Here is a 25,389-nt window from a genome sequence, read left to right as displayed (position 1 = left end):
AGACCCACAGTTGATCTATACTTACTGACAGGGCCAGGCGTCCTGTTTGCTACCCAGTAGTAAAACGTTGGATAGACTATGACCAGTGTGCTGAGTCATATAGACCCACAGTTGATCTATACTTACTGACAGGGCCAGGCGTCCTGTTTGCTACCCAGTAGTAAAATGTTGGATAGACTATGACCAGTGTGCTGAGAGTCATACAGACCCACAAGGCCATCACTTTCGGAAACTTTCCTAGTGTCCATTTCATTAACCCAAAGTCAAGGTTTAGTCTGTAAAGTAAATTTGTATTTCAACAAAAGAAAATAGGCTGGAGTTCACAAAGCTATATATGCATGTATAAATACCCATACAAAACTATTATTAAATTTATTATCTAATATACAGAATTTCTTTTCATATAAAAATGTCAAATTTGAGCACAAAATTTCAATCAAATGCAGTTATTTGACCTTTGACCCCTTGTATTCTAGTTCTATTGTTCTATCAATAATATGTTTAAATGCAATGGTTATCAGCATTTGTTATCTGAGTTCTTGTCCTGGTTGCAGATAGCCTCTCCCATCAAAATCTAATGGTACTGTCATATCTTATAGTTCCTGTGAAGTTATTGTTTCTTTCTATGTGCTGTCTATCATCTATCACACAACATAGTCTATATCAGTTTTCTTCAAATTCAACCTATACACTTACCTCCCTTCATTGACGAGATCATACACAAATGTGTTCAGGCTAAACACAATTAATATGGCCACAAAGATATGGTAGATTGTCCTAATGTGGCTAATTTCAAATAACTCCCTGTAAATATACAAACAAGGCATCATCACATCACCAACAAATACTAACTCCCTGTAAATATACAAAAAAGGCATCACCACATCACCAACAAAACTAGGTCCCTGTAACTATACAAACAAGGCATCACCACATCCCCAACAAAAACTAACTCACTGTAAATATACAAACAAGGCATCACCACATCACCAACAAAACTAGGTCCCTGTAAATATACAAACAAGGCATCACCACATCACCAACAAAAACTAACTCCCTGTAAATATACAAAAAAGGCATCATCACATCACCAACAAAACTAACTCACTGTAAATATACAAACAAGGCATCACCACATCACCAACAAAACTAACTCCCTGTAAATATACAAATAAGGCATCACCACATCACCAACAAAACTAACTCCCTGTAAATATACAAATAAGGCATCACCACATCACCAACAAAACTAACTCCCTCTAAATATACAAACAAGGCATCATTCCATCACCAAGGAAAACTAACTCCCTGTAACTATACAAACAAGGCATCATCACATCACCAACAAAATCTAACTCCCTGTAAATATACAAACAAGGCATCATCACATCACCAAGGAAAACCAACTCCCTGTAAATATACAAACAAGGCATCATCACATCACCAACAAAAACTAACTCCCTGTAAATAGACAAACAAGGCATCACCACATCACCAACAAAACCACCTCCCTGTAAATATACAAACAAGGCATCACCACATCACCAACAAAACCACCTCCCTGTAAATATACAAACAAGGCATCATCACATCACCAACAAAAACTAACTCCCTGTAAATATACAAACAAGGCATTATCACATCACCAAGGAAAACTAACTCCCTGTAAATATACAAACAAGGCATCACCACATCACCAATAATAAGTTTCTATTGCAGTTCAGTAACTTTTCTCGTTTCTTAAGACAGATGATTGTTTTACGATATCAATGAACACTACTAAACTAGAATTGTTGGATTTATGGCTTCCAGGACTATGCAATGTATTACAAAAATGATTAAGTATGTGTAAAATCAAATCAACAATCTTTAGATTTCTTACATCATGAAAACTTCATTAGACTTGTGCCACTGGTTTCCTATAAAGAGGAACAGTAAATCCAGAATAGTGCACACATTTACTAGAATCAAAACATATCAAATTTATTAGGTTCGAAGTAGATCACAGTGATTCTGGGGTGATCATGAATAAATTCAATTAAATGGCAGCAAATAAAAGCCATGTGAATGTCAGACAATATTGTTTTACATACGTGAGCATGGATCTACGCAGATGGAACACTTTGTCAGGAAGTTCTCCCGTGTGACGCCTCTTCCTGAAAATATTGAAATGATAACTATACAGCATGATATCAACTGTACCTTTCTGTGTACGTACATAATTCAAAAAATGAGATTTTATGGTTATGCTGCGCCTTGATTTAATTCCCAAAAATCAAAAAATTACTATGATAATGAAAATTGTATAGTTCATCCAAATTTTACATATAAATTCTTAAGCAAACCAAAACCATAATAGCATTGTTAGAAACGTATTGACCAGCATGGAAAATAAAAATAAAATAAAAAAAATAATCATGAAACTGCTTAAATTTGAGATCATTCTATATTTTCAAAATAATCTTTATTTGAACAGCCATACTTTCTAAAACATTAGTTGAAATCGTAAAAAATTGTTTTATTAAACTATATGTTATGAAATCACCTCTGGAGTTGAAACAGATTATAAATTGAAAAACTGAACTCCATAACATTTGATAGGAAATGTTAAATTACATAATATAACTTAAAGTAGAATAGAAAATGTTTGTAAAATATAAATAAGCCCCCACTCTTGTTTTGATAGAAATTGAGCTATACACAAATATATCAAATTTAGTTTAGCAGAAAATATAGGTGAAAATGGCATATATACACTTAACATATTGGCGTAGTACCCCTAAAGATGTGTGATTTATACCTGTTATTACCATACCCCGGATTAAACTGTTTGTTTTGACCTCACAGTTATAAGATACATGTACTTGAAAAGTAAGCAACGATGTTAGAAGTATTTATGAACAATTTGAATTTGTGAATGAAAGTCAGCTTTTTATTAAAGCAAAACCCAGTGATTAATTAAAACTAAAAACAAGTTAGTTATCTTTAGAAGTCCTATAACTGTTGTTATTTAGAGAACCTTGCCATTTTGAAGTTGACTGTTGATGAACAAGTTCTGACATCAATAATCTATTATTTCATTGGACCACAAACAAACTTTGATATGGGTTAATTTCAACATTAAACATACTCCCTGAAAATAGTACACAAAATACATACAGTCAACACCACAAACTTGTCGTCTTACAGACAGAGAGTAAGTTAGGACTGCTGAATATCAAAGATATGGTTTGGAATTTGAACACTATAAATTGTCCTCCTTCAGAAAGAGAGTTTGGGATGCTCAATATCAAAGCCCTTTATTGTATGAAATTCATCATCTTTTTAATTTTTTAAGCTGAAATATTATAAAAGGCTGTTATCTTGAGGTTATCAATATTCTAACAAGCCCTGGCCCCAGGAAACAGATCTGGAGGGTATCAGTATATAATTATCATATCAATACCCTTGTCTGGAGGAACAGATCTGGAGGGTATCATGTATAATTATCATATCAATACTCTTGTCTGCAGGATCAGATCTGGAGGGTATCAGTATATAATTATCATATCAATACTCTTGTCTGGAGGAACAGATCTGGAGGGTATCAGTATGTAATTGTCATATCAATACTCTTGTCTGCAGGAACAGATCTCGAGGGTATCATGTATAATTATCATATCAATACTCTTGTCTGGAGGAACAGATCTGGAGGGTATCAGTATGTAATTGTCATATCAATACTCTTGTCTGCAGGAACAGATCTGGAGGGGATCAGTATATAATTATCATATCAATACTCTTGTCTGGAGGAACAGATCTGGAGGGGATCAGTATGTAATTATCATATCAATACTCTTGTCTGCAGGAAACAGATCTGGAGGGTATCAGTATATAATTATCATAACAATACCCTTGTCTGGAGGAACAGATCTGGAGGGTATCAGTATGTAATTATCATATCAATACTCTTGTCTGCAGGAACAGATCTGGAGGGTATCAGTATATAATTATCATATCAATACTATTGTCTGGAGGAACAGATCTGGAGGGTATCAGTATGTAATTATCATATCAATACTCTTGTCTGCAGGAAACGGATCTGGAGGGTATCAGTATATAATTATCATATCAATACTATTGTCTGCAGGAACAGATCTGGAGGGTATCAGTATATAATCATCATATCAATACTCTTGTCTGCAGGTACAGATCTGGAGGGTATCAGTATATAATTATCATATCAATACTATTGTCTGCAGGAACAGATCTGGAGGGTATCATGTATAATTATCATATCAATACTCTTGTCTGGAGGAACAGATCTGGAGGGTATCAGTATTTAATTATCATATCAATACTCTTGTCTGCAGGAAACAAATCTGGAGGGTATCAGTATATAATTATCATATCAATACTCTTGTCTGCAGGAATAGATCTGGAGGGTATCAGTATATAATTATCATATCAATACTCTTGTCTGCAGGAACAGATCTCGAGGGTATCAAAATAAACGTAAGTATTTTTGTCTGCATGAATAGATCAAGATTTCTGCCTTCACTTATAAGTAAGAAAATCTTGAGGATATCAATGGTGTTACATTGTCAGAAGTTGTCCGCAGACTTAGAGTCTAGAGCAGATTTGTGAAATAATGAAAAATGTGCAACCTTGACCAATTGCAAAATGAGGAAGAAAAATTATTTGAACCATTAAAAAAGATAACCCACATTAAATTTTGTGTAAGGGGTAAGTTTAAGCTTAGCATAAAACACTGGAAATTTGTGTGTTGTGGTTCTTTTGAAAGTGTTGCATTTAAGAAAATTAGAAAATTTTATGGTGCAAGAAAAGTATGTGACAAAAGAGTTATCAACAAGTTACTGACACAACCAGCAACACCATGTATTAGTAATATTAAAGGGTTCAGATTTAAACAAATATTATTCATCAACATGCATATGATTGCATTAGGAAGCTAATCCAATGTTTCCTATTGTTTTAGTAGAAGATCAGCACCAAGGACTTATGTCTGTGGAAGGCTGACAGACCCTACGCTGTAGGATGTGTAACCTAGGTTTATCCTGCCATTAATCAAGCTAGGGCCGTCTTATCTTCATGATACAATCAATATCTAGGCTCACAGGGAAAATGCAATTCACCTCATTCACATTGACGATTCCTACCATAACAATAATTTTCAATAATTCAAACAGGGTTTTTAAAGAGGAATGTGTCGAGATTCGAGAAGTTTCTTTCATCATACTGCTTGTTTTACTAATTTTAAGAATGGCTTGTAGATTCAGGAACACATATAACTTGACTCTATACCGTAAGGTGAACAGTACCTGGGACACCAACCCTGGGCCTACAAGACAGAAAGTTATAGCAGTGGATGTTAGACCACGAAGCCCTTCATCCAGGCCTAACGCGGAAATAATCTCACACACACGTTAATGCAGGGACATGTAGCTGTTAGTTTGGAAAATTTAATCTAAGGAAATAAGCTGGAAGAAAATACTCTCAAAAAGTAAGTGAATTATATATACATCACCACAGCTGACTACCAATACGTACAGATGGGGAGCTTTAGGAGCTCTATACTGGGATAAAGTGCTGTAACAGACAGGGTACACATCACACACAAACAATAGCACTGGCCTATAGCTATAATGTTACAGGTTTAAATCTAGTCTTGTCAACCTAGTTTTAGTGCTTTTGTCGAAGTTATATAGTTTTACTTACCTAGTTCTATTCCTAATAGACTCAGTTTTACTGACCTAGTTCTATTCCTAATAGACTCAGTCTTATTGACCTAGTTTAAATTTTTCAGGTCTAGTAAATATTTCTGCATCATTCTAGTTCTACTATCCTAAATCTAACAGGTCTACCTCTCATAGTTGTAGAGGATATCTGCCTACTTCTAATTGTGGTCAAACTTTACTGGACTAATTCTAGTTTTACTTACCTGGTAAAGGTGTACTGACCCCATTTACCTGGCCTTAGTTACTCTATATACACTAACCTAGTTATACTTTTACTGGACTAATTCTAGTTTTACTTAACTGGTAAAGGTGTAGCTGACCTCCACCTCATTTACCTGGCCTTAGTTACTCTATATACACTAGCCTAGTTATACTTTTCCTGGACTAATTCTAGTATTACTTACCTGGTAAAGGTGTACTGACCTCATTTGCCTGGCCCTTAGTTACTCTATTAACACTAGCCTAGTTATACTTTTACCGGACTAATTCTAGTTTTACTTACCTGGTAAAGGTGTACGGACCTCCTCATTTGCCTGGCCCTTTGTTACTCTATTTACACTAGCCTAGTTATACATTTACCGGACTAATTCTAGTTTTACTTACCTGGTAAAGGTGTACTGACCTCCACATTTACCTGGCCCTTAGTTACTCTATATACACTAGCCTAGTTATACTTTTACCAGACTAATTCTAGTTTTACTTACCTGGTAAAGGTGTACTGACCTCCTCATTTACCTGGCCTTAGTTACTCTATTTACACTAGCCTAGTTATACTTTTACTGGCCTAATTCTACTTTATTAGAATCGTTCAACAACATGACCTGTAACTAGTTCATTAGTCATGAATTTACTGACCTGGTTGTAGGTAAGGGAAAACTTTGTTTTAATAAATTTCTGTACCATTCCATGGTTCACATTTATAGGTATACATAACACTAACTATAGGTCTACTTAAAAATACAAGCCTTTGACCAACTTAATCACTGCGCCTTGTGTTAAATCAATAATGTTCTCGGCTATTTTTAGCTTAGTAACACCATTATACCTGTACAGTAGATTGTTTCAGCAAATATTTTGCTAAGCTAGATGAACCGAAGTCCACTTTAACGTAAGCCCAATCAGACAACTTCAAGTATTTTATCCTGTATGTTCCTATATTTGCTTGAAGTGATCAAACAATATCATTTTTTGTTGGTTTACTATTCATGATGAACAGTCTCTGTCATTGAAAGTACTTCACTGAGTTTTCCACCTCTAGTTTACATACCCTTTAAACGTACCTCACTGTCCTATATATATATGTCTGTCAATATTGACACAATGCTTAACGAGTGAAATCTGTATTGTAGATCCTGTCTATAATTATCTGATATCAAAACTGACATAGAAGTAAGTGACAAGGATTTTTTTGTATGAAGTATCCTTGATAAAAAATGGGTTAAAAACAATTACAGTGAATTGTATTAAAACAACGTTATAACTTCTAAACATTGGGATCATGCCATTTATTACTAATTTTGTCAGATGAACAGAAACATAACGGCATACGGATCCTACATTTGTCAATGTCCACTTAAGTTACTACAGTGTCATCAGAAACAGTCCACAATGAACAAACAACAAAGAATGTCGAGCGTAGACTCAGCCTCTACCTACTCTGCTTTGGAGGGGAAGGATGTGTAATTGTCATTGGCGTCACCATTGTGTCCCAGATGTTCCACTTCTGTCACAAAGTCCTGCAGCAACTGTTCCAACTCCGAGCTCAGCTGCTGGACCACATCTTTCTTAAGTTTCTGTAGCAACAAGTATTTCTGATCACCTAGCCGTTTGATTACTTACCATTTAAATTAGATACACACTCAAAACATGTCAAAATATCAAAGGGACTGCTATCATGATGTCATGAATATAAGAGTAAAGCCAGTTTTAAATTGAACAAATAACAGAAGTAAGTTATATGTATGACATTTAATTAGCGACATCTATACATATATAATATAAATATTATATATGTATAGATTTCTATATAATATGAACATACATAGCATCCATCATAGTAGCTGTGCAGGTTTTCTGCAACAGATTACTACAATAATATTAGATTCAAGTGCAAGGATATAATACATATCTGTGCGAACTTTGTCGCAACAGATAGACCGTTTATACTGCATTGCAAACCTAATCAAGAGAGCTTAACATTTTTTTTTATTTTGACCTTGTCACTACCCTTTGACTCCAACTGGTTAGCACATACAGCTTATTTGACCAGATGTCGGCAGGGTAGCTATGTGACAGAACTTATAACATTTTATTATAAGTCCTTATATTTGAAAATTAAAATTGTATAATTGTCCCAATTATTTAGTAATATGAATTTTTTTTGGGAAAAGCCAGTACAATCTGATTATAAAAATCTTAATTAAAGCAAATGAGCAATAAGATGATGGCTGATGTCAATAACTGTGGGCTTTAGCTATATATACATACACAGATGAACTTTGAGGATCCTACATGTTACACCATTTCGGGGTGTGTTTTGAAACTGAAAGAAAACATTCTTTGAACAAATTGTCACTGGAAAATGATTTAGTACAATCCAAAACAAAGGCTATCAATATATACCTGGGTCTGGTTTTTTATCCGCTCAGCAAGAATCTGTCGGCGTAACACATCCTCGGTGCCAGATACACCTGAAACATTCAAACAACACATAGAGAAAATTTAATGTTTGTTTTATATATCTCCTAGAAGTTAATTATCTATAAAATGTTGTTACAAAGGTAGATTAGTATTCAACTTGTACCATGATAAATTAATTAACAGATTCTTTTTTAAAACATTGAATCTTATTTTTCCGCTAAATTGATCAATTTGAAAAACAACTTTTGAATACCGGTAAGTTGTTTATGAAATGCCTTGTGTATTTTTTTAAATTTGAAGCAGGGGATTCATAATACATTTTGTATATCAACAAAATTAATTATCCTGTTCCTACCAAATCTGTAGAGATTTGGCATCCTGGTTCATAAGAAGAAGTCATTTGAGTTTGTACATATGTATACATGTATATATTTAGAACTGTTAACTTCATACTTCAGCAATCTACATACTGAATAGGATGACAGTAGCCATCTTGGTCTTTCATTGTTTTTTAGAAAGGGTCATTTGAAGTTTTTAACATTGATATTTGTGATCCTGAATGTGAATCAAGGTCATTTGGTTTTTGCAGGTTGACAGCCTCTACTTTATATATATCAAAGCAAAGCAATAGGCTGAATATCATGATTCTAAAGTTTTGTTGTTCTAAATAAAAATTACTATAAATATTTTTTGTCACACATCAGAACGTGAACACCTCATAAACGTCTTACTTAATAGTATTACAATCTTATCAAGCAATCTTAATTAATGCTGCCACACACAGGCAGTTATCAGCATATTTTTTTTTTACACAATCCTGATTGCTACCTAAGTTATACCAAATGATGGCTATCAGACACATGAACTGCCTAACTTTAATACCTGATTAATCTACCCTACACATGACTCAAAGATCTGATAACCATATCTGTGACCTAGCTTGAACTTCAGTAAAGATCTGAAGTTTTTGGAGCTTGATAGGCTTTTTTTGCAAACTGCAAGCTGAATAATATGACTTATAAAGTCCCTGAATAAAAAATAGATTTGATAAAGACTTTTATACAGTACATCAGGCCCCCAGTGTTAGAGCACTACAGAAATGTGGTAACCAATCACCAGTTCTGTCACACAGAGCTATCAGTTGTTTATTGTTTACACCATAACGAGTGCTAATACTGACCGATATGTTAGATACAACATCTAGCAAACCAGTGTCTGAATCTACCTAAAATAACACTCTAGTATGACTAATATGTCAGATACAACATCTAGCAAACCAGTGTCTGAATCTACCTAAAATAACGCGCTAGTATGACTAATATGTCAGATACAACATCTAGCAAACCAGTGTCTGAATCTACCTAAAATAACACTCTAGTATGACCGATATATCATATACAATCTCTAGCTAACCAGTGCCCGAATCTACCTAAAATAACACTCTAGTATGACCGATATGGCAGATACAACAACTAGCTAACCAGTGCCTGAACCTACCTAAAGTAACACTCTAGTATGACTGATTTATCAGATACAACATCTAGCTAACCATGAGTGCCTGATTCTACCTAAAGTACCACTCTAGTATGACTGATATATCAGATACAACATCTAGCTACCCAGTGCCTGAATCTACCTAAAGTAACACTCTAGTATGATCGATATAATACTGACCGATATGTTAGATACAACATCTAGCAAACCAGTGTCTGAACCTACCTAAAATAACACTCTAGTATGACCGATATGTGAGATACAACAACTAGCTAACCAGTGCCTGAACCTACCTAAAGTAACACTCTAGTATGACTGATATCCCAGATACAACATCTAGCTAACCAGTGCCTAAATCTACCTAAAGTAACACTCTAGTATGATCGATATGTCAGATACAACATCTAGCTAACTAGTGCCTGAATCTACCTAAAATAACACTCTTGTATGACCGATATGTCAGATACAACATCTAGCTAACTAGTGCCTGATTCTACCTAAAATAACACTCTAGTATGACCGATATATCATATACAATCTCTAGCTAACCAGTGCCCGAATCTACCTAAAGTAACACTCTAGTGTGACTGATATATCAATTACAACATCTAGCTACCCAGTGCCTGAATCTACCTAAAATAACACTAATATGACCGATATGTCAGATACAACAACTAGCTAACCAGTGCCTGAACCTACCTAAAGTAACACTCTAGTATGACTGATATATCAATTACAACATCTAGCTAACCAGTGCCTGATCTACCTAAAGTAACACTCTAGTATGACTGATTTATCAGATACAACATCTAGCTAACCATGAGTGCCTGATTCTACCTAAAGTAACTCTCTAGTATGACTGATATATCAGATACAACATCTAGCTACCCAGTGCCTGAATCTACCTAAAGTAACACTCTGGTATGACTGATATATCAGATACAACATCTAGCTAACCAGTGCCCGATTCTACCTAAAATAACACTCTAGTATGACCGATATGTGAGATACAACAACTAGCTAACCAGTGCCTGAACCTACCGAAAATAACACTCTAGTATGACCGATATGTGAGATACAACAACTAGCTAACCAGTGCCTGAACCTACCTAAAGTAACACTCTAGTATGACTGATTTATCAGATACAACATCTAGCTAACCATGAGTGCCTGATTCTACCTAAAGTACCACTCTAGTATGACTGATATATCAGATACAACATCTAGCTAACCAGGAGTGCCTGATTCTACCTAAAGTAACACTCTAGTATGACTGATATGTCAGATACAACAACTAGCTAACCAGAGCCTGAACCTACCTAAAATAACACTCTAGTATGACCGATATATCATATACAATCTCTAGCTAACCAGTGCCCGAATCTACCTAAAATAACAAGTAACACTCTAGTATGATCGATATGTCAGATACAACATCTAGCTAACTAGTGCCTGATTCTACCTAAAATAACACTCTAGTATGACCGATATATCATATACAATCTCTAGCTAACCAGTGCCCGAATCTACCTAAAATAACACTCTTGTATGACCGATATGTCAGATACAACATCTAGCTTCTAGCTAACCAGTGCCCGAATCTACCTAAAATAACACTCTTGTATATATGTTAGATACAACATCTAGCAAACCAGTGTCTGAACCTACCTAAAATAACACTCTAGTATGACCGATATGACAGATACAACATCTAGCTAACCAGTGTCTGAATCTACCTAAAGTAACACTCTAGTATGATCGATATGTCAGATACAACATCTAGGTATGACTGATATATCAGATACAACATCTAGCTACCCAGTGCCTGAATCTACCTAAAGTAACACTCTGGTATGACTGATATATCAGATACAACATCTAGCTAACCAGTGCCCGATTCTACCTAAAATAACACTCTAGTATGACCGACATGTCAGATACAACATCTAGCTAACCAGTGCCCGATTCTACCTAAAATAACACTCTAGTATGACCGATATGACAGATACAACATCTAGCTAACCAGTGTCTGAACCTACCTAAAATAACACTCTAGTATGACTGATATGTCAGATACAACAACTAGCTAACCAGAGCCTGAACCTACCTAAAATAACACTCTAGTATGACCGATATGGCAGATACAACAACTAGCTAACCAGTGCCTGAACCTACCGAAAATAACACTCTAGTATGACCGATATGTGAGATACAACAACTAGCTAACCAGTGCCTGAACCTACCTAAAGTAACACTCTAGTATGACTGATATGTCAGATACAACAACTAGCTAACCAGAGCCTGAACCTACCTAAAATAACACTCTAGTATGACCGATATGTGAGATACAACAACTAGCTAACCAGTGCCTGAACCTACCGAAAATAACACTCTAGTATGACCGATACAACATCTAGCTAACCAGTGCCTGAATCTACCTAAAGTAACTCTCTAGTATGACTGATATATCAGATACAACATCTAGCTAACCATGAGTGCCTGATTCTACCTAAAGTAACACTCTAGTATGACTGATATATCAGATACACCATCTAGCTAACCAGTGTCTGAATCTACCTAAAATAACACTCTGGTATGACCGATATGTCAGACACAACATCTAGCTAACTAGAGCCTGATTCTACCTAAAATAACACTTTAGTATGACCGATATGTCACATACAACAACTAGCTAACCAGTGTCTGAATCCACCTAAAATAACACTCTAGTAGTATGACCGATATGTCACATACAACAACTAGCTAACCAGTGCCTGATCTACCTAAAGTAACACTCTAGTAGTGCTAATACTGACCGATATGTTAGATACAACATCTAGCTAACCAGGGTCTGAATCTACCTAAAATAACCCCCCAGTATGACCGATATGTCAAGTACAACATCTAGCTACCCAGTGCCCGAATCTACCTAAAGTAACACCCTAGTATGACTGATATATCAAGTACAACATCTAGCTACCCAGTGCCTGAATCTACCTAAAGGAAGACTCTAGTATGACCGATATGCCAGATACAACATCTAGCTAACAAGTGCCTGATTCTACCTAAAGTAACACTCTAGAATGACTGATATATCAATTACAGCATCTAGCTAACCAGTGCCCTAATCTACCTAAAATAACACCCAAGTATGACCGATATGTCAGACACAACATCTAGCTAACTAGAGCCTGATTCTACCTAAAATGGCACTCTAGTATGACCGATACAACATCTAGCTAACGAGTGCCTGAATCTACCTAAAGTAACAATCTAGTATGACTGATATATTAATTACAACATCTAGCTAACCAGTTCCTGAATCTACCTAAAGTAACCCTCTAGGATGACCGATATGTCAGATAGAACATCTAGCTAACTAGTGCTTGATTCTACCTAAAATAGCATTCTAGTATGACCGATATGTCGGATACAACATCTAGCTAACAAGTGCCTGATTCTACCTAAAGTAACACTCCAGTATGACTGATATATCAGATACAACATCTAGTTAACCAGTGCCCGAATCTACCTAAAGTAACGCTCTAGTATGACTGATATATCAACTACAACATCTAGCTAACCATGCGTGCCTGATTCTACCTAAAGTAACACTCTAGTAGGACCGATATGTCAGATACAAAAACTAGCTAACCAGTGCCTGATTCTACCTAAAGTAACTCTCTAGTATGACTGATATATCAATTACGACATCTAGCTAACCAGTGCCCCTGAATCTACCTAAAGTAACAATCTAGTATGACTGATATATTAATTACAACATCTAGCTAACCAGGGTCTGAATCTACCTAAAATAACCCCCTAGTATGACCGATATGTCACATACAACAACTAGCTAACCAGTGTCTGAATATACCTAAAATAACACTCTAGAATGAGCGATATGTCAAATACAACATCTAGCTAACCATGCGTGCCTGATTCTACCTAAAGTAACACTCTAGTAGGACCGATATGTCAGATACAAAAACTAGCTAACCAGTGCCTGAACCTACCTAAAATAACACTCTAGTATGCTCGATATGTCAGATACAAAAACTAGCTAACCAGTGCCTGATTCTACCTAAAGTAACACTCTAGTAGGACGGATATATCAATTACAACATCTAGCTACACAGTGCCTGAATCTACCTAAAGTGAAACGCTAGTATGACCAATATGTCAGATCCAACATCTAGCTAACCAGTTCCTGAATCTACCTAAAATACCACTCTAGTATGACCGATACAACATCTAGCTAACGAGTGCCTGAATCTACCTAAAGGAACACTCTAGTATGACCGATACAACATCTAGCTAACTAATGCCTGATTCTACCTAAAATAACACTTTAGTATGACCGATATGTCAAGTACAACATCTAGCTAACCAGTGTCTGAATCCACCTAAAATAACACTCTAGTATGCAGATACAACATCTAGCTAACTATTGCCTGATTCTACCTAAAATATCACCCTAGTATGACCGATATATCAGATACATCATCTAGCTAACCAGTGCCCTAATCTACCTAAAATAACACTTTAGTATGACCGATATATCAGATACATCATCTAGCTAACCAGTGCCCTAATCTACCTAAAATAACACACTAGTATGACATATAAGTCAGATACAACATGTAGCTAACTAGTGCCCGATTCTACCTAAAATAACACTCTGGTATGACCGATATGTCAGAGACAACATCTAGCTAACTAGAGCCTGATTCTACCTAAAATAACACTTTAGTATGACCGATATGTCAAGTACAACATCTAGCTAACCAATGCCTGATCTACCTAAAGTAACACTCTAGAATGACTGATATATCAATTACAGCATCTAGCTAACCAGTGCCTGATCTACCTAAAGTAACCCTCTAGTATGACCGATATATCAGATACATCATCTAGCTAACCAGTGCCTTATCTACCTAAAGTAACACTCTAGAATGACTGATATATCAATTACAGCATCTAGCTAACCAGTGCCCCTGAATCTACCTAAAGTAACAATCTAGTATGACTGATATATCAACTACAACATCTAGCTAACCAGTGCCTTATCTACCTAAAGTAACACTCTAGGATGACCGATATGTCAGATACAACAGCTAGCTAACCAGTGTCTGAATATACCTAAAATAACACTCTAGTATGAACGATATGTCAGATACAACAACTAGCTAACCAGTGTCTGAATATACCTAAAATAACACTCTAGTAGTATGACCGATATGTCAAATACAACATCTAGCTACCCAGTGCCTGAATCTACTTAAAATAACACCCTAGTATGACCGATATATCAGATACAACATCTAGCTAACCAGTGCCTGAGTCTACCTAAAATAACACTTTAGTATGACCGATATATCAAATACAACATCTAGCCAACCAGTGCCTGAATCTAACTAAAATAACACTCTAGAATGACTGATATATCAATTACAACATCTAGCTAACCAGGGTCTGAATCTACCTAAAGTAACACTCTAGTATGACTGAAATATCAATTACAACATCTAGCTACCCAGTGCCTGAATCTACTGAAAATAACACCCTAGTATAACCGATATGTCAGATACAACATGTAGCTAACACTCTAGTATGACTAATATGTCAGATACAACAACTAGCTAACCAGTGCCTGAATCTACCTAAAATAACACTCTAGTATGATCGATATGTCAGATACAACATCTAGCTAACCAGTGCCTGAATCTACATAAAATAACACCCTAGTATGACCGATATGTCAAATACAACATCTAGCTAACCAGTGCCTTCTAGCTAACCAGTGCCTGAATCTACCTAAAGTGAAACGCTAGTATGACCAATATGTCAGATACAACATCTAGCTAACTAGTGCCCGATTCTACCTAAAATAACACTCTAGTATGACCGTTATATCAGATACAACATCTAGCTAACCAGTGTCTGAATCTACCTAAAGTAACACTCTAGTATGACTAATATATCAGATACAACATCCAGCTAACCAGTGCCTGAATCTACCTAAAGTGAAACGCTAGTATGACCAACATGTCAGATACAACATCTAGCTAACCAGTGCCTGAATCTACTTAAAATAACACTCTAGTATGACCGATATGTCAGATACAACATCTAGCTAACTAGTGCCCGATTCTACCTAAAATAACACTCTAGTATGACCGATATATCATATACAATCTCTAGCTAACCAGTGCCCGAATCTACCTAAAATAACACTCTAGTATGACCGATACAACATCTAGCTAACCAGTGCCTGAATCTACCTAAAATAACATTCTAGTATGACCGATATGTCAGATACAACATCTAGCTACCCAGTGCCTGAATCTACTTAAAACATGACTAAATAAACCGGACAACCACTTCACCCTTACCCTGTATATATAACAATGTTTAGTTTTTAACATGCATGAAAATGAGCGTACAACGTGTCACGTTAGTTATATGTTACATTTTAAAGTGAAGAACTTCACAAGTATGTTGTTACTGGTACATATTTAATACAGATCAGTTCAGTAATACTGGTACATATTTAATACAGATCAGTTCAGTAATACTGGTACATATTTAATACAGATCAGTTCAGTAATACTGGTACATATTTAATACAGATCAGTTCAGTAATACTGGTACATATTTAATACAGATCAGTTCAGTAATACTGGTACATATTTAATACAGATCAGTTCAGTAATACTGGTACATATTTAATACAGATCAGTTCAGTAATACTGGTACATATTTAATACAGATCAGTTCAGTAATACTGGTACATATTTAATACAGATCAGTTCAGTAATACTGGTACATATTTAATACAGATCAGTTCAGTAATACTGGTACATATTTAATACAGATCAGTTCAGTAATACTGGTACATATTTAATACAGATCAGTTCAGTAATACTGGTACCTATTGATACAGATCAGTTCAGTAATACTGGTACCTATGACTAGTTACATTATAAACATAAACTTAGTATACAGATACTAGATTTTGAAATGTGGTCATCAGTGGTGGACAGATTTGGTGTGTGTACCAGTAAAGTCCTCCCGTGAAGTTTCATGGCCTATACATATCTTTATATGCAATTATTTTACAATGGGGGTGTCTGAAAATTTAGCTGAAACTGGTAAGGGGTGCTTATTAAGATAACAAACACAGGCTGTGTCAGTTGCTGCAGCTGAAATACATAGTTAACTGCTGTACACATTCTCTTCACAGGAAAATTGAAAAGCTGTTCTCGTTAAATTTATTTTCTAAAACAATGGGAGCCAGTCTTGTCGGATTGCAAGACTTACATAGAGTTTGATATAAAGTTTATAGTAATACATTTTGTTAACTGGAGAGGGATAAAAGGGCCAAAATGGATGGTGTTTGGGAAAACACTTTATATTATTTCAATAAGTGCCCAAAAGAGGAGAGGGATGCTATAAGGGGAGATTGTTAAAGCAACCATGGTACCCATTTGAGCATTAAATTAAATCATCTCCAATTCCACATCTACACTACAGTACATATCCGTGAACCCTTTTTTTTAGTTTCTCCCTTAATTTTGATAAATTTCTGTTTCAAACCTAAAACAATGAGTAGTTATTATATCAAATTTTCATGAAATCCCTGTGATAAAATTTTGTTATTAACTTATTAAAACCTTTATGAATATTTTTTCTTTTACAAGATAGATTATTGGGTTTTTTTTCACATTCTATATTATATAATTCCTTTTGATATTTGGTTATTACTATCATCAGTATTACAATGTACCTTTCCCCACAATGTATCCTAAGCCTATTTATTGTGTGTAATTCCTCTTTTCTACTTATTATCTATCCACTTCCCTGTTTTCTCACAATTTCTGATAACAAGCTTGTAAAAGTTATCAATCTTGTTCACCTTTAAACATTTATTTAAAAATATCTTTTCCAATTTCCTTGGAGTTTTTGTACCAATTAAGTGTTTGTTAGATCTCACCATATAAGAACTGAAGTTAGCCTTCTACTGTATGACAAGTCCTTTGTTATAAGTATACCAGGTACTCAGAGCGTTTACTAGGGAGTGGAGGTTACATTGAGCAATTAAGGAGGCTAAATTATCAAACACAGGAAATACTCTCTAACTTACTTTTGTGTTATAGTTTAAGGGGATAAGATCTGTAGTAAATTTTTCCTGTCACTTAAAATTATTTGTCAGAGAAAATCTCTCTCCTTCAAGTCATTCAAGTTACAAGTCATTCAAGTTACACACACAAGTTGACAACAACTGATGTACACCAGTGAAGAAAAAGTTATAGTACTTCATGATGTCTCCATACAACATTTCTGACCAGCTTTGGTCATACAGCTGTATGTATCTTCCACAGTGGGGGACAACATCTGAACCTCAGTGTGCTGAACAAAATAAGCTCTTTGTGTAGAACTGCTCACCTTGCAGTAACCCAGGCCTTGGTAAATGATATTGCTTGTCTGCATCTATAGAAATGTGAAATAAATGTTATATCAAAAGAAACTTAAAAAAAGGAAACAGTTTTGAGAGTTGTAGAGGTAGCATNGGGGGGGATTTAAAACAATCTTTTCACTTTTTTAACAAATCAAGTCATACTATGGCTACACCTAAATATAGAAAACAAAGAAACTTTACTTAATGTAAAATATTGACAACAGAAAATGTTTGAAGTCAGGAGCTTGCATTTCAACAAACTTAAACATAGAGGATCTGTCATAAGTTTCCCTTCATAGTACACGTAGATTTATGATACAAGTTTTTGATTAGTTCTTTGTCAGTTTGAACTTTTCTCCTCTTTTCTCTAATCTGTTTGATTGAGTCATGTTAACAGTAAATGCACCTTGAGGTAACCTATCTGTTTGATTGAGTCATGTTAACAGTAAATGCACCTTGAGGCAACTTTTGTGTTAGATTGAGTCATGTTAGCAGTAAATGCACCTTGAGGTAACTTATCTGTTTGATTGAGTCATGTTAACAGTAAATGCACCTCGAGGTAACTTATCTGTTTGATTGAGTGATGTTAACAGTAAATGCACCTTGAGGGAACTTTTCTGTTTGATTGAGTCATGTTAACAGTAAATGCACCTTGAGGTAACTTTTCTGTTTGATTGAGTCATGTTAACAGTAAATGCACCTTGAGGAAACCTATAGGTCTGTTTGATTGAGTCATGTTAACAGTAAATGCACCTTGAGGTAACCTATCTGTTTGATTGAGTCATGTTAACAGTAAATGCACCTTGAGGCAACTTTTGTGTTAGATTGAGTCATGTTAGCAGTAAATGCACCTTGAGGTAACTTATCTGTTTGATTGAGTCATGTTAACAGTAAATGCAACTTGAGATAACTTAACTGTTTGATTGAGTCATGTTAACAGTAAATGCACCTTGAGGTTTGATTGAGTCATGCTAACAGTAAATGCACCTTGAGGTAACTTATCTGTTTGATTGAGTCATGTTAACAGTAAAATGCACCTTGAGGTAACTTTTGATCTAAAATTAATACTGCTGTGGATAAAAGACAACCTTCAAAGTGAGTTTGTCGTTTCAGGTATTTACTAGTATAGTGCTTGATATGAAAGAAATAGAACCGATCATTGCAATATGAGAAAGATCTGTTTGGTTCTTCATATGGCCATTTTGTTTTAATGATCAGTCTCAAAATATAACATGCACAACTAGAGATCAAGGGAAACCTACATGAACATAACAAATTTGAGAAAGAACCCTCCAGTACTATCTGGCAATAGCAGAATCTGAACGGTCAAAATCAAAAATATATTTATTCCATCAGTCTCATAAGAAAACATGCACAACTACAGACCAAGGGGAACCTACATATCAAATTTGAGAAAAAACTCTCCAGTCCTTATTGAAAAATAGTGATAACAAAACCTTCACTGTCAAAATTCAAGATGGCTACCTTTCGGCCATTTTGTTGATCTGAACAGTCTCAAAATTAAACATGCACAACGAGGACTTTGAGAAAGATCCCTCCAGTGCTTCCTAAGAAATAACGATAACAAACCTTCACTGTCAAAATTCAAAATGGCTGCCTGTCGACCATTTTGTTTATCTGATCAGTCTCAAAATTAAACATGTACAACGACTAACCAAACAGAGCCTACATGTTAAATTTGAGAAAGATCTCTCCAATACTTATTGAGAATTAGAGATATTTATTTAAATATACCAAACATTCACTGTCAAAATCCAAGATGGCTGCCTGTCGACCACTTTGTTTATCTGATCAGTCTCAAAATTGAACATGCACAACTAAAGACCAAGGGGAACCTACATAACAAATTTGAGAATTATATCCTCCAGTACTTCTTGAAAAAATAGCGATAACAAACATTCACTGTCAAAATCCAAGATGGCTGCATGTCGGCCATTTTGTTTATCTGATCATTCTCAAAATTAAACATTCATAACAAAAGACCAAGGGAAACCTACATAACAAATTTGGGAAAGATCCCTCCAGTTTTTAATGAGAAAAAGCGATAACAAACCTTTAATGTCACAATCCAAGATGGTGGGCTGTCGGCTATTTTGTTTATTCGATCAGTCTCAAAATTATACATGCACAACTACAGACCAAAGGTACCTTCATAGCAAATTTGAGAAAGATTTTTCCAGCACTTCTTGAAAAATAGTGATAACAAACATCACTATCAAAATCCAAGATGGCTGTCTGTTGGCCATTTTGTTAATCTGATCAGTCTCAAAAGTAAATATGCACAATTAGGGACTAAGGGGAACCTGCATATACAATTTGAGAAAGATTCCTCCAGTACTTCCTGAGAAATAGCGATAACAAACATTCACTTTCGAATTCCAAGATGGCTGACTGTTGGCCATTTTGTTTATATATGCACAACTTTATGGACCAACGGAAACCCACATATAAAATTGGAGAGATATCCCTCCAGTACTTCCTGAGAAATAGCGATAACAAGAATTGTTTAAGGATGGATGACTGACGTCGGACGGAGGACGGACCAAGGATGCAGGGTGATTTGAATAGTCCACCATCCAATGATGATGGGCTAAAAAACAATTTTAATAGTCACTACTGTAAAATGGAAAAAATTGGCCTGTGGTCTACAAACACCAAGTTAAGTGACAAAGGTATATGGAGGTATATATACATTACATTGTATATGTACCTGGTAATTTTTTGTACATTGAAAAAGTATCTCAAAATATATTTAACCCCTCAAAAATAAATCACTAGTATTTGTATCCCCTGGATAATCAAGGTAGATCACAGATTTCTGTGGGTATATATATATAGATACACCATTTGATCACAGGGGTTCCTTATAAATGTCTGAAATACACATATGCTATATACTGCTAAGGGTTACAGCATACATGTAATGGTTATATCATAGACTCGAGCGAATGTCGGTTATCACAACGAGAGGGGCGGGGTTCAACCCGAGTACGCGAAGCATACGAGTGTTGAGCCCCGCCCCTCAAGTGTGATGACTGACATATCCGTGAGAGCCTATGGTATAACTGTTTTGTCCGCATATAGTGTCACATGATTTGGTGTGTGTAAAAACCCAAATCTATTCAATCAGTCAAATTCTGAAGAAGAACCATTTGATGATTTTGACGACATACATTTATCACAACTGTAAAGTTACAAAGACGATGTGACCACCAACGTTGTTCGCAAAAGGCGTGGATGAACAGCTGATAATGTCCAGGACCGGTCATCGGAGTATGGCGGGTCAGAGCAGAGACGAATATCATATGTCTCTGGTCAAACCCTAAAAACGACCATGCCCCGCACAGGCGATGGAGGTTAGTAAAATGCTTGACCCTCCAAAATCAAAATTGAAAATAGAAACGGTGAACAACCCTTTGATGGAAAAGATACCCACAGACAAACTTCCAGTAATGTCGTTAACGGACGTTTTTGACGTACATCGGCAGGGCCAGGTTTTCCACAACTGCCAGGTTTCTTTCAATTTTACTACTAAATGAATGTTTGAAATTTTATTGAGTTTGCAGTTCAATGTGTACATTACAATATTATTGACTTTGCAGTTTAATGTGTACAATCAACGACGGTCTATCGTTTGAAATTTTATTGACTTTGCAATTATATACCATATGGTATAACTAAAACAGGTTGGTTATACCATGACTAGATCAAAGGAGAAATGACACGTCTATACGACAAATATAGCATATGTGTATTTCAGACATTTGTAATAATTTAATCCCTGTGATTTGACTGTGATACAGGGTCAAAGCTGTGGTCATTATAGCGCTGGATACTGATACAGGTGTCAAGGTCGGTGACTGATTACACCTGGTCGTGTACTACACAGACCAATCCACATGACATAATCTCTACAGGTACATGTCGTCTAGACAGTATAGGGCTGCTGATCCCAGCTAGTGTCTACGGAAATAACAAAACCCAGCTTAGGTCAACTCCGGGCATACAGGCGTCATTTACCTGCGCAATATGTAACTGATCATGAGGTCACAATTTCCAGGTGCCACTGCACTGAACCCAGGACTGCAACATTTTGATGATGCATGCATGAATTTGTAGTTTCTAAGTCAAGTTTACATTGTATGTAAGCACACATTCCTATTCAGGCTAACAAGTTTTACTAGAATTTCCCCATTATATGCTCCTGTTTTGTTTCTAAACAAATACATTGTACTACAAATATAACATATCCAGTGTTTGCTAAATTCCTGAGTTGATTAATGTGGGAGATTGACTACCAAGTGCAGGGATAATCCTGGAGGGGGCCATGGGGCCATTGACCCCTCAAAACTGAAATTGACCCCTCCATGTTCCAAGTTTCTTTTAATTTTACATAGAATTGCCCCTTCAGGCCAGGTTAGCTAAAAAGGGGTGGACTTATTAATGGGCATTTATATTTCTTTAAAACAGTATTTTTGCAGTTTATTTTTCCAGTTTTTATCTATATCATGTTAAAATTGTTTTATGCACAGAAAGTAAGGAAAGTATGGGGGGAGGGGGGTTATTACCAGACATGGGCTTATCATGAGTAAAGTACTGTAACTATACAAGCCAGCCCCTGGCACGAACCACAGTACAAATCAATTGAACAGAAGACTAGACTAGTGGCAGAAGTGGTCAAATATTGGCTATAGGGAATAAATCAGTCTCAGATTCTTGTATAATGAAAGTCCCTGATATTCAGTCATTGCAGATGTCATATGCAGGTAGATAATTTACATATTACCCCAGACTCAGATTGATATCTACTTCTGAGATATTGCATAAGACTTCACCTCCAATGGCTTGCGAAAAGACTTAAGGTGAGGACAAAATAAATAATCAATAAATAACCCTAGGACGTGAGAGTTGACAACCCTGCACATTTTATCAACAAGACAATATTTTTTTTCTTAAAAAACTATCTCTAGATTGTGATGGCAGATCAAGGTCTACCATATCAAGGTCTACCATATAAGTGAAATGTCTGAAGCCTGTGTCAAGGGAGATCTCTGACTTTGGAAATGGTATAGAAAAATACATTACGGTGTACAAAGAAACTTTACTGCCGAGAACTTCTCATTTGTGACATATTTTGTTTGCATTTGAAACTTAAAGTTGTATAGGACTTTGGCGGTACACATGCTTAAATCAGGTCGCTTTGCATAACATGTTTGTATCTTGTATAAGAGAATAGCGTGCTTCCACAGGGGATCGAACCCTCGATCTTTAGGTTCCTAGTCGAACGCTCTACCACTGAGCTAAAGGGAAATTCCCTCTAGTTAGAAGGCGACCTTAATCCTATGTACAATTAACCTGCCACACTACTCCCCCTTTTTTAAATGTGTTGGTCCTCAACACCACAACCAAGGTTCCTACTCCCTGTCACTACAGGGAGGGCTACGCACACCATTTGTAACAGGAAAGAGAAGTGTGTTTCCACCAGGGATCGAACCCTCGATCTCCTGGTTCCTAGTTGGACGTTCTAACTAGCTAGAAGGCGACCTTAATCGGGATCCTATGTACAATTAAAACCTGCCACATTGTTAGCTTTAACATTAAATTGCTCAAGCCATATGACAATATCAATATAAATCAAAGAGTTAAACAGCTTTGTCTCAATCATGTTTTTAATATTTATCATCAGTGCTGTCCAAAGTATATGAACAAAAGTTTTATTAGAAATAGCAATACTCGTTTTACAAGATCTTGCGAACACAATTTTTTAGTACAATCTATTAGGGGAGCTGAGTCCTCCACTTTTTTCTATAATGGAATCAAGAGACTGGAATTCTTTACCTACAAAAAACATCAATTTAAACTTCAGGTTAAACATCACTTGATGGAAATAGATAAGAGGGAACATCAAAATGAATGTCTTTTTGTAATATCTAATTACCTTATACCACTTAAAGTTAATAATTATAGTATTCATTATAAAAACCATCCTATCATTTTGACCGGTTGCTAATATTTTTCCAAAGCACCCCATTGGAAATATGTTTTTTCAAAACTTTCATAGGCCATCCTAGGTAAAAGATTACCAGTTCAAGATTATTTTTCACTGTCTGTACCTCCAATATTTGATATGATATTCATATAAACTGTGATAATACTACTACCTAGTGCTGAATATATGCTTTTTACTTGAAATTAATATAACTTTTTATTTAGTCATATGCATTTTGCGATATCTGAAAGTCAGTCTTTCATCAAATACCATTCTGTGATCTCATTGCTTGTGTAATGTAATTTTATGTTTGCCATGCATCTTTTACCTGAATAAACATTATTATTATTATTTTTAATATATCATCGGTTTTTCTTGACAGTTGTGTAATGTTTATTTTGTGTGTATTTATGTTTAAATTACCAAGCTATCCCTGAAGGATCTAACGAAAAGAAAAGAAAACACTATTGTGAATCCAATTGTGCTAGAATCAATAATCAGTCGACAGCCGGTGTATGCGTGGTATAACAATGATGATAACACTAAATGTGAATTACGTTCCGTGTATAGGCCTAGGCTGTGCATGACAATACGACGTCACACGTTTGTTATATTCAAACTATCAAATAAAGGATATCTATTTTCACAGTACGTTATAGATCGCTTCAGAATTAGATCTTCATAATATTTTCATTCATCTGAAACCCTTACTATACCTGTATTATCCGTTATTTCGCGCCTAGGAGGGGCACTGCTTTCACTGTTTTCTTCCATTCTGTGAGTTGGTTGCAGATCGTGCCGTCGCGAAGATACTTGATACAGTGGAGAGCTGTGAAGCGTTTTTATGACCCTACCCTGAATCTTGGGTGCACTCGATTTAGTTCTGCCGCTAGTCCAGTAGTCTTGCTTAGGCTGAAACGGTACGTGTGGCGCAGAAATTTTCCACGATTAAGCAGAGCTAAAAATGCACAGTTTCGGAGAATAAAAAACAATCTATCAAGAATTATATGCCCTTCTTTCATCCGTCCGCTTCATGGTTCACACAG

The 25,389-nt window shown here is 35.7% G+C and overlaps 1 protein-coding gene across 1 annotated transcript in view; it reads right to left on the bottom strand.

Annotated features, from left to right (window-relative positions):
• LOC110446400 (sterol O-acyltransferase 1-like) overlaps positions 1-25,202 on the bottom strand; it is a 42,659-nt gene extending 17,457 nt beyond the window's left edge. The window contains exons 1-6 of the mRNA XM_021491534.1: positions 25,060-25,202; positions 8,361-8,428; positions 7,395-7,531; positions 2,094-2,156; positions 697-804; positions 127-275 (exon numbers count right to left, since the gene is read on the bottom strand). Coding sequence (XP_021347209.1) covers positions 127-275; positions 697-804; positions 2,094-2,156; positions 7,395-7,531; positions 8,361-8,428; positions 25,060-25,117 — 583 coding nt within the window. The 5' untranslated portion in view covers positions 25,118-25,202. The remainder of the gene's footprint in view (positions 1-126; positions 276-696; positions 805-2,093; positions 2,157-7,394; positions 7,532-8,360; positions 8,429-25,059) is intronic.
• Positions 25,203-25,389: the final 187 nt, after the last annotated feature.

The sequence above is a fragment of the Mizuhopecten yessoensis genome, unplaced genomic scaffold (genome assembly GCF_002113885.1).
Source record: "Mizuhopecten yessoensis strain PY_sf001 unplaced genomic scaffold, ASM211388v2 scaffold321, whole genome shotgun sequence".
In the NCBI taxonomy this organism is placed as follows: domain Eukaryota; kingdom Metazoa; phylum Mollusca; class Bivalvia; order Pectinida; family Pectinidae; genus Mizuhopecten; species Mizuhopecten yessoensis.
This window is presented reverse-complemented; position numbering and strand designations above follow the sequence as displayed.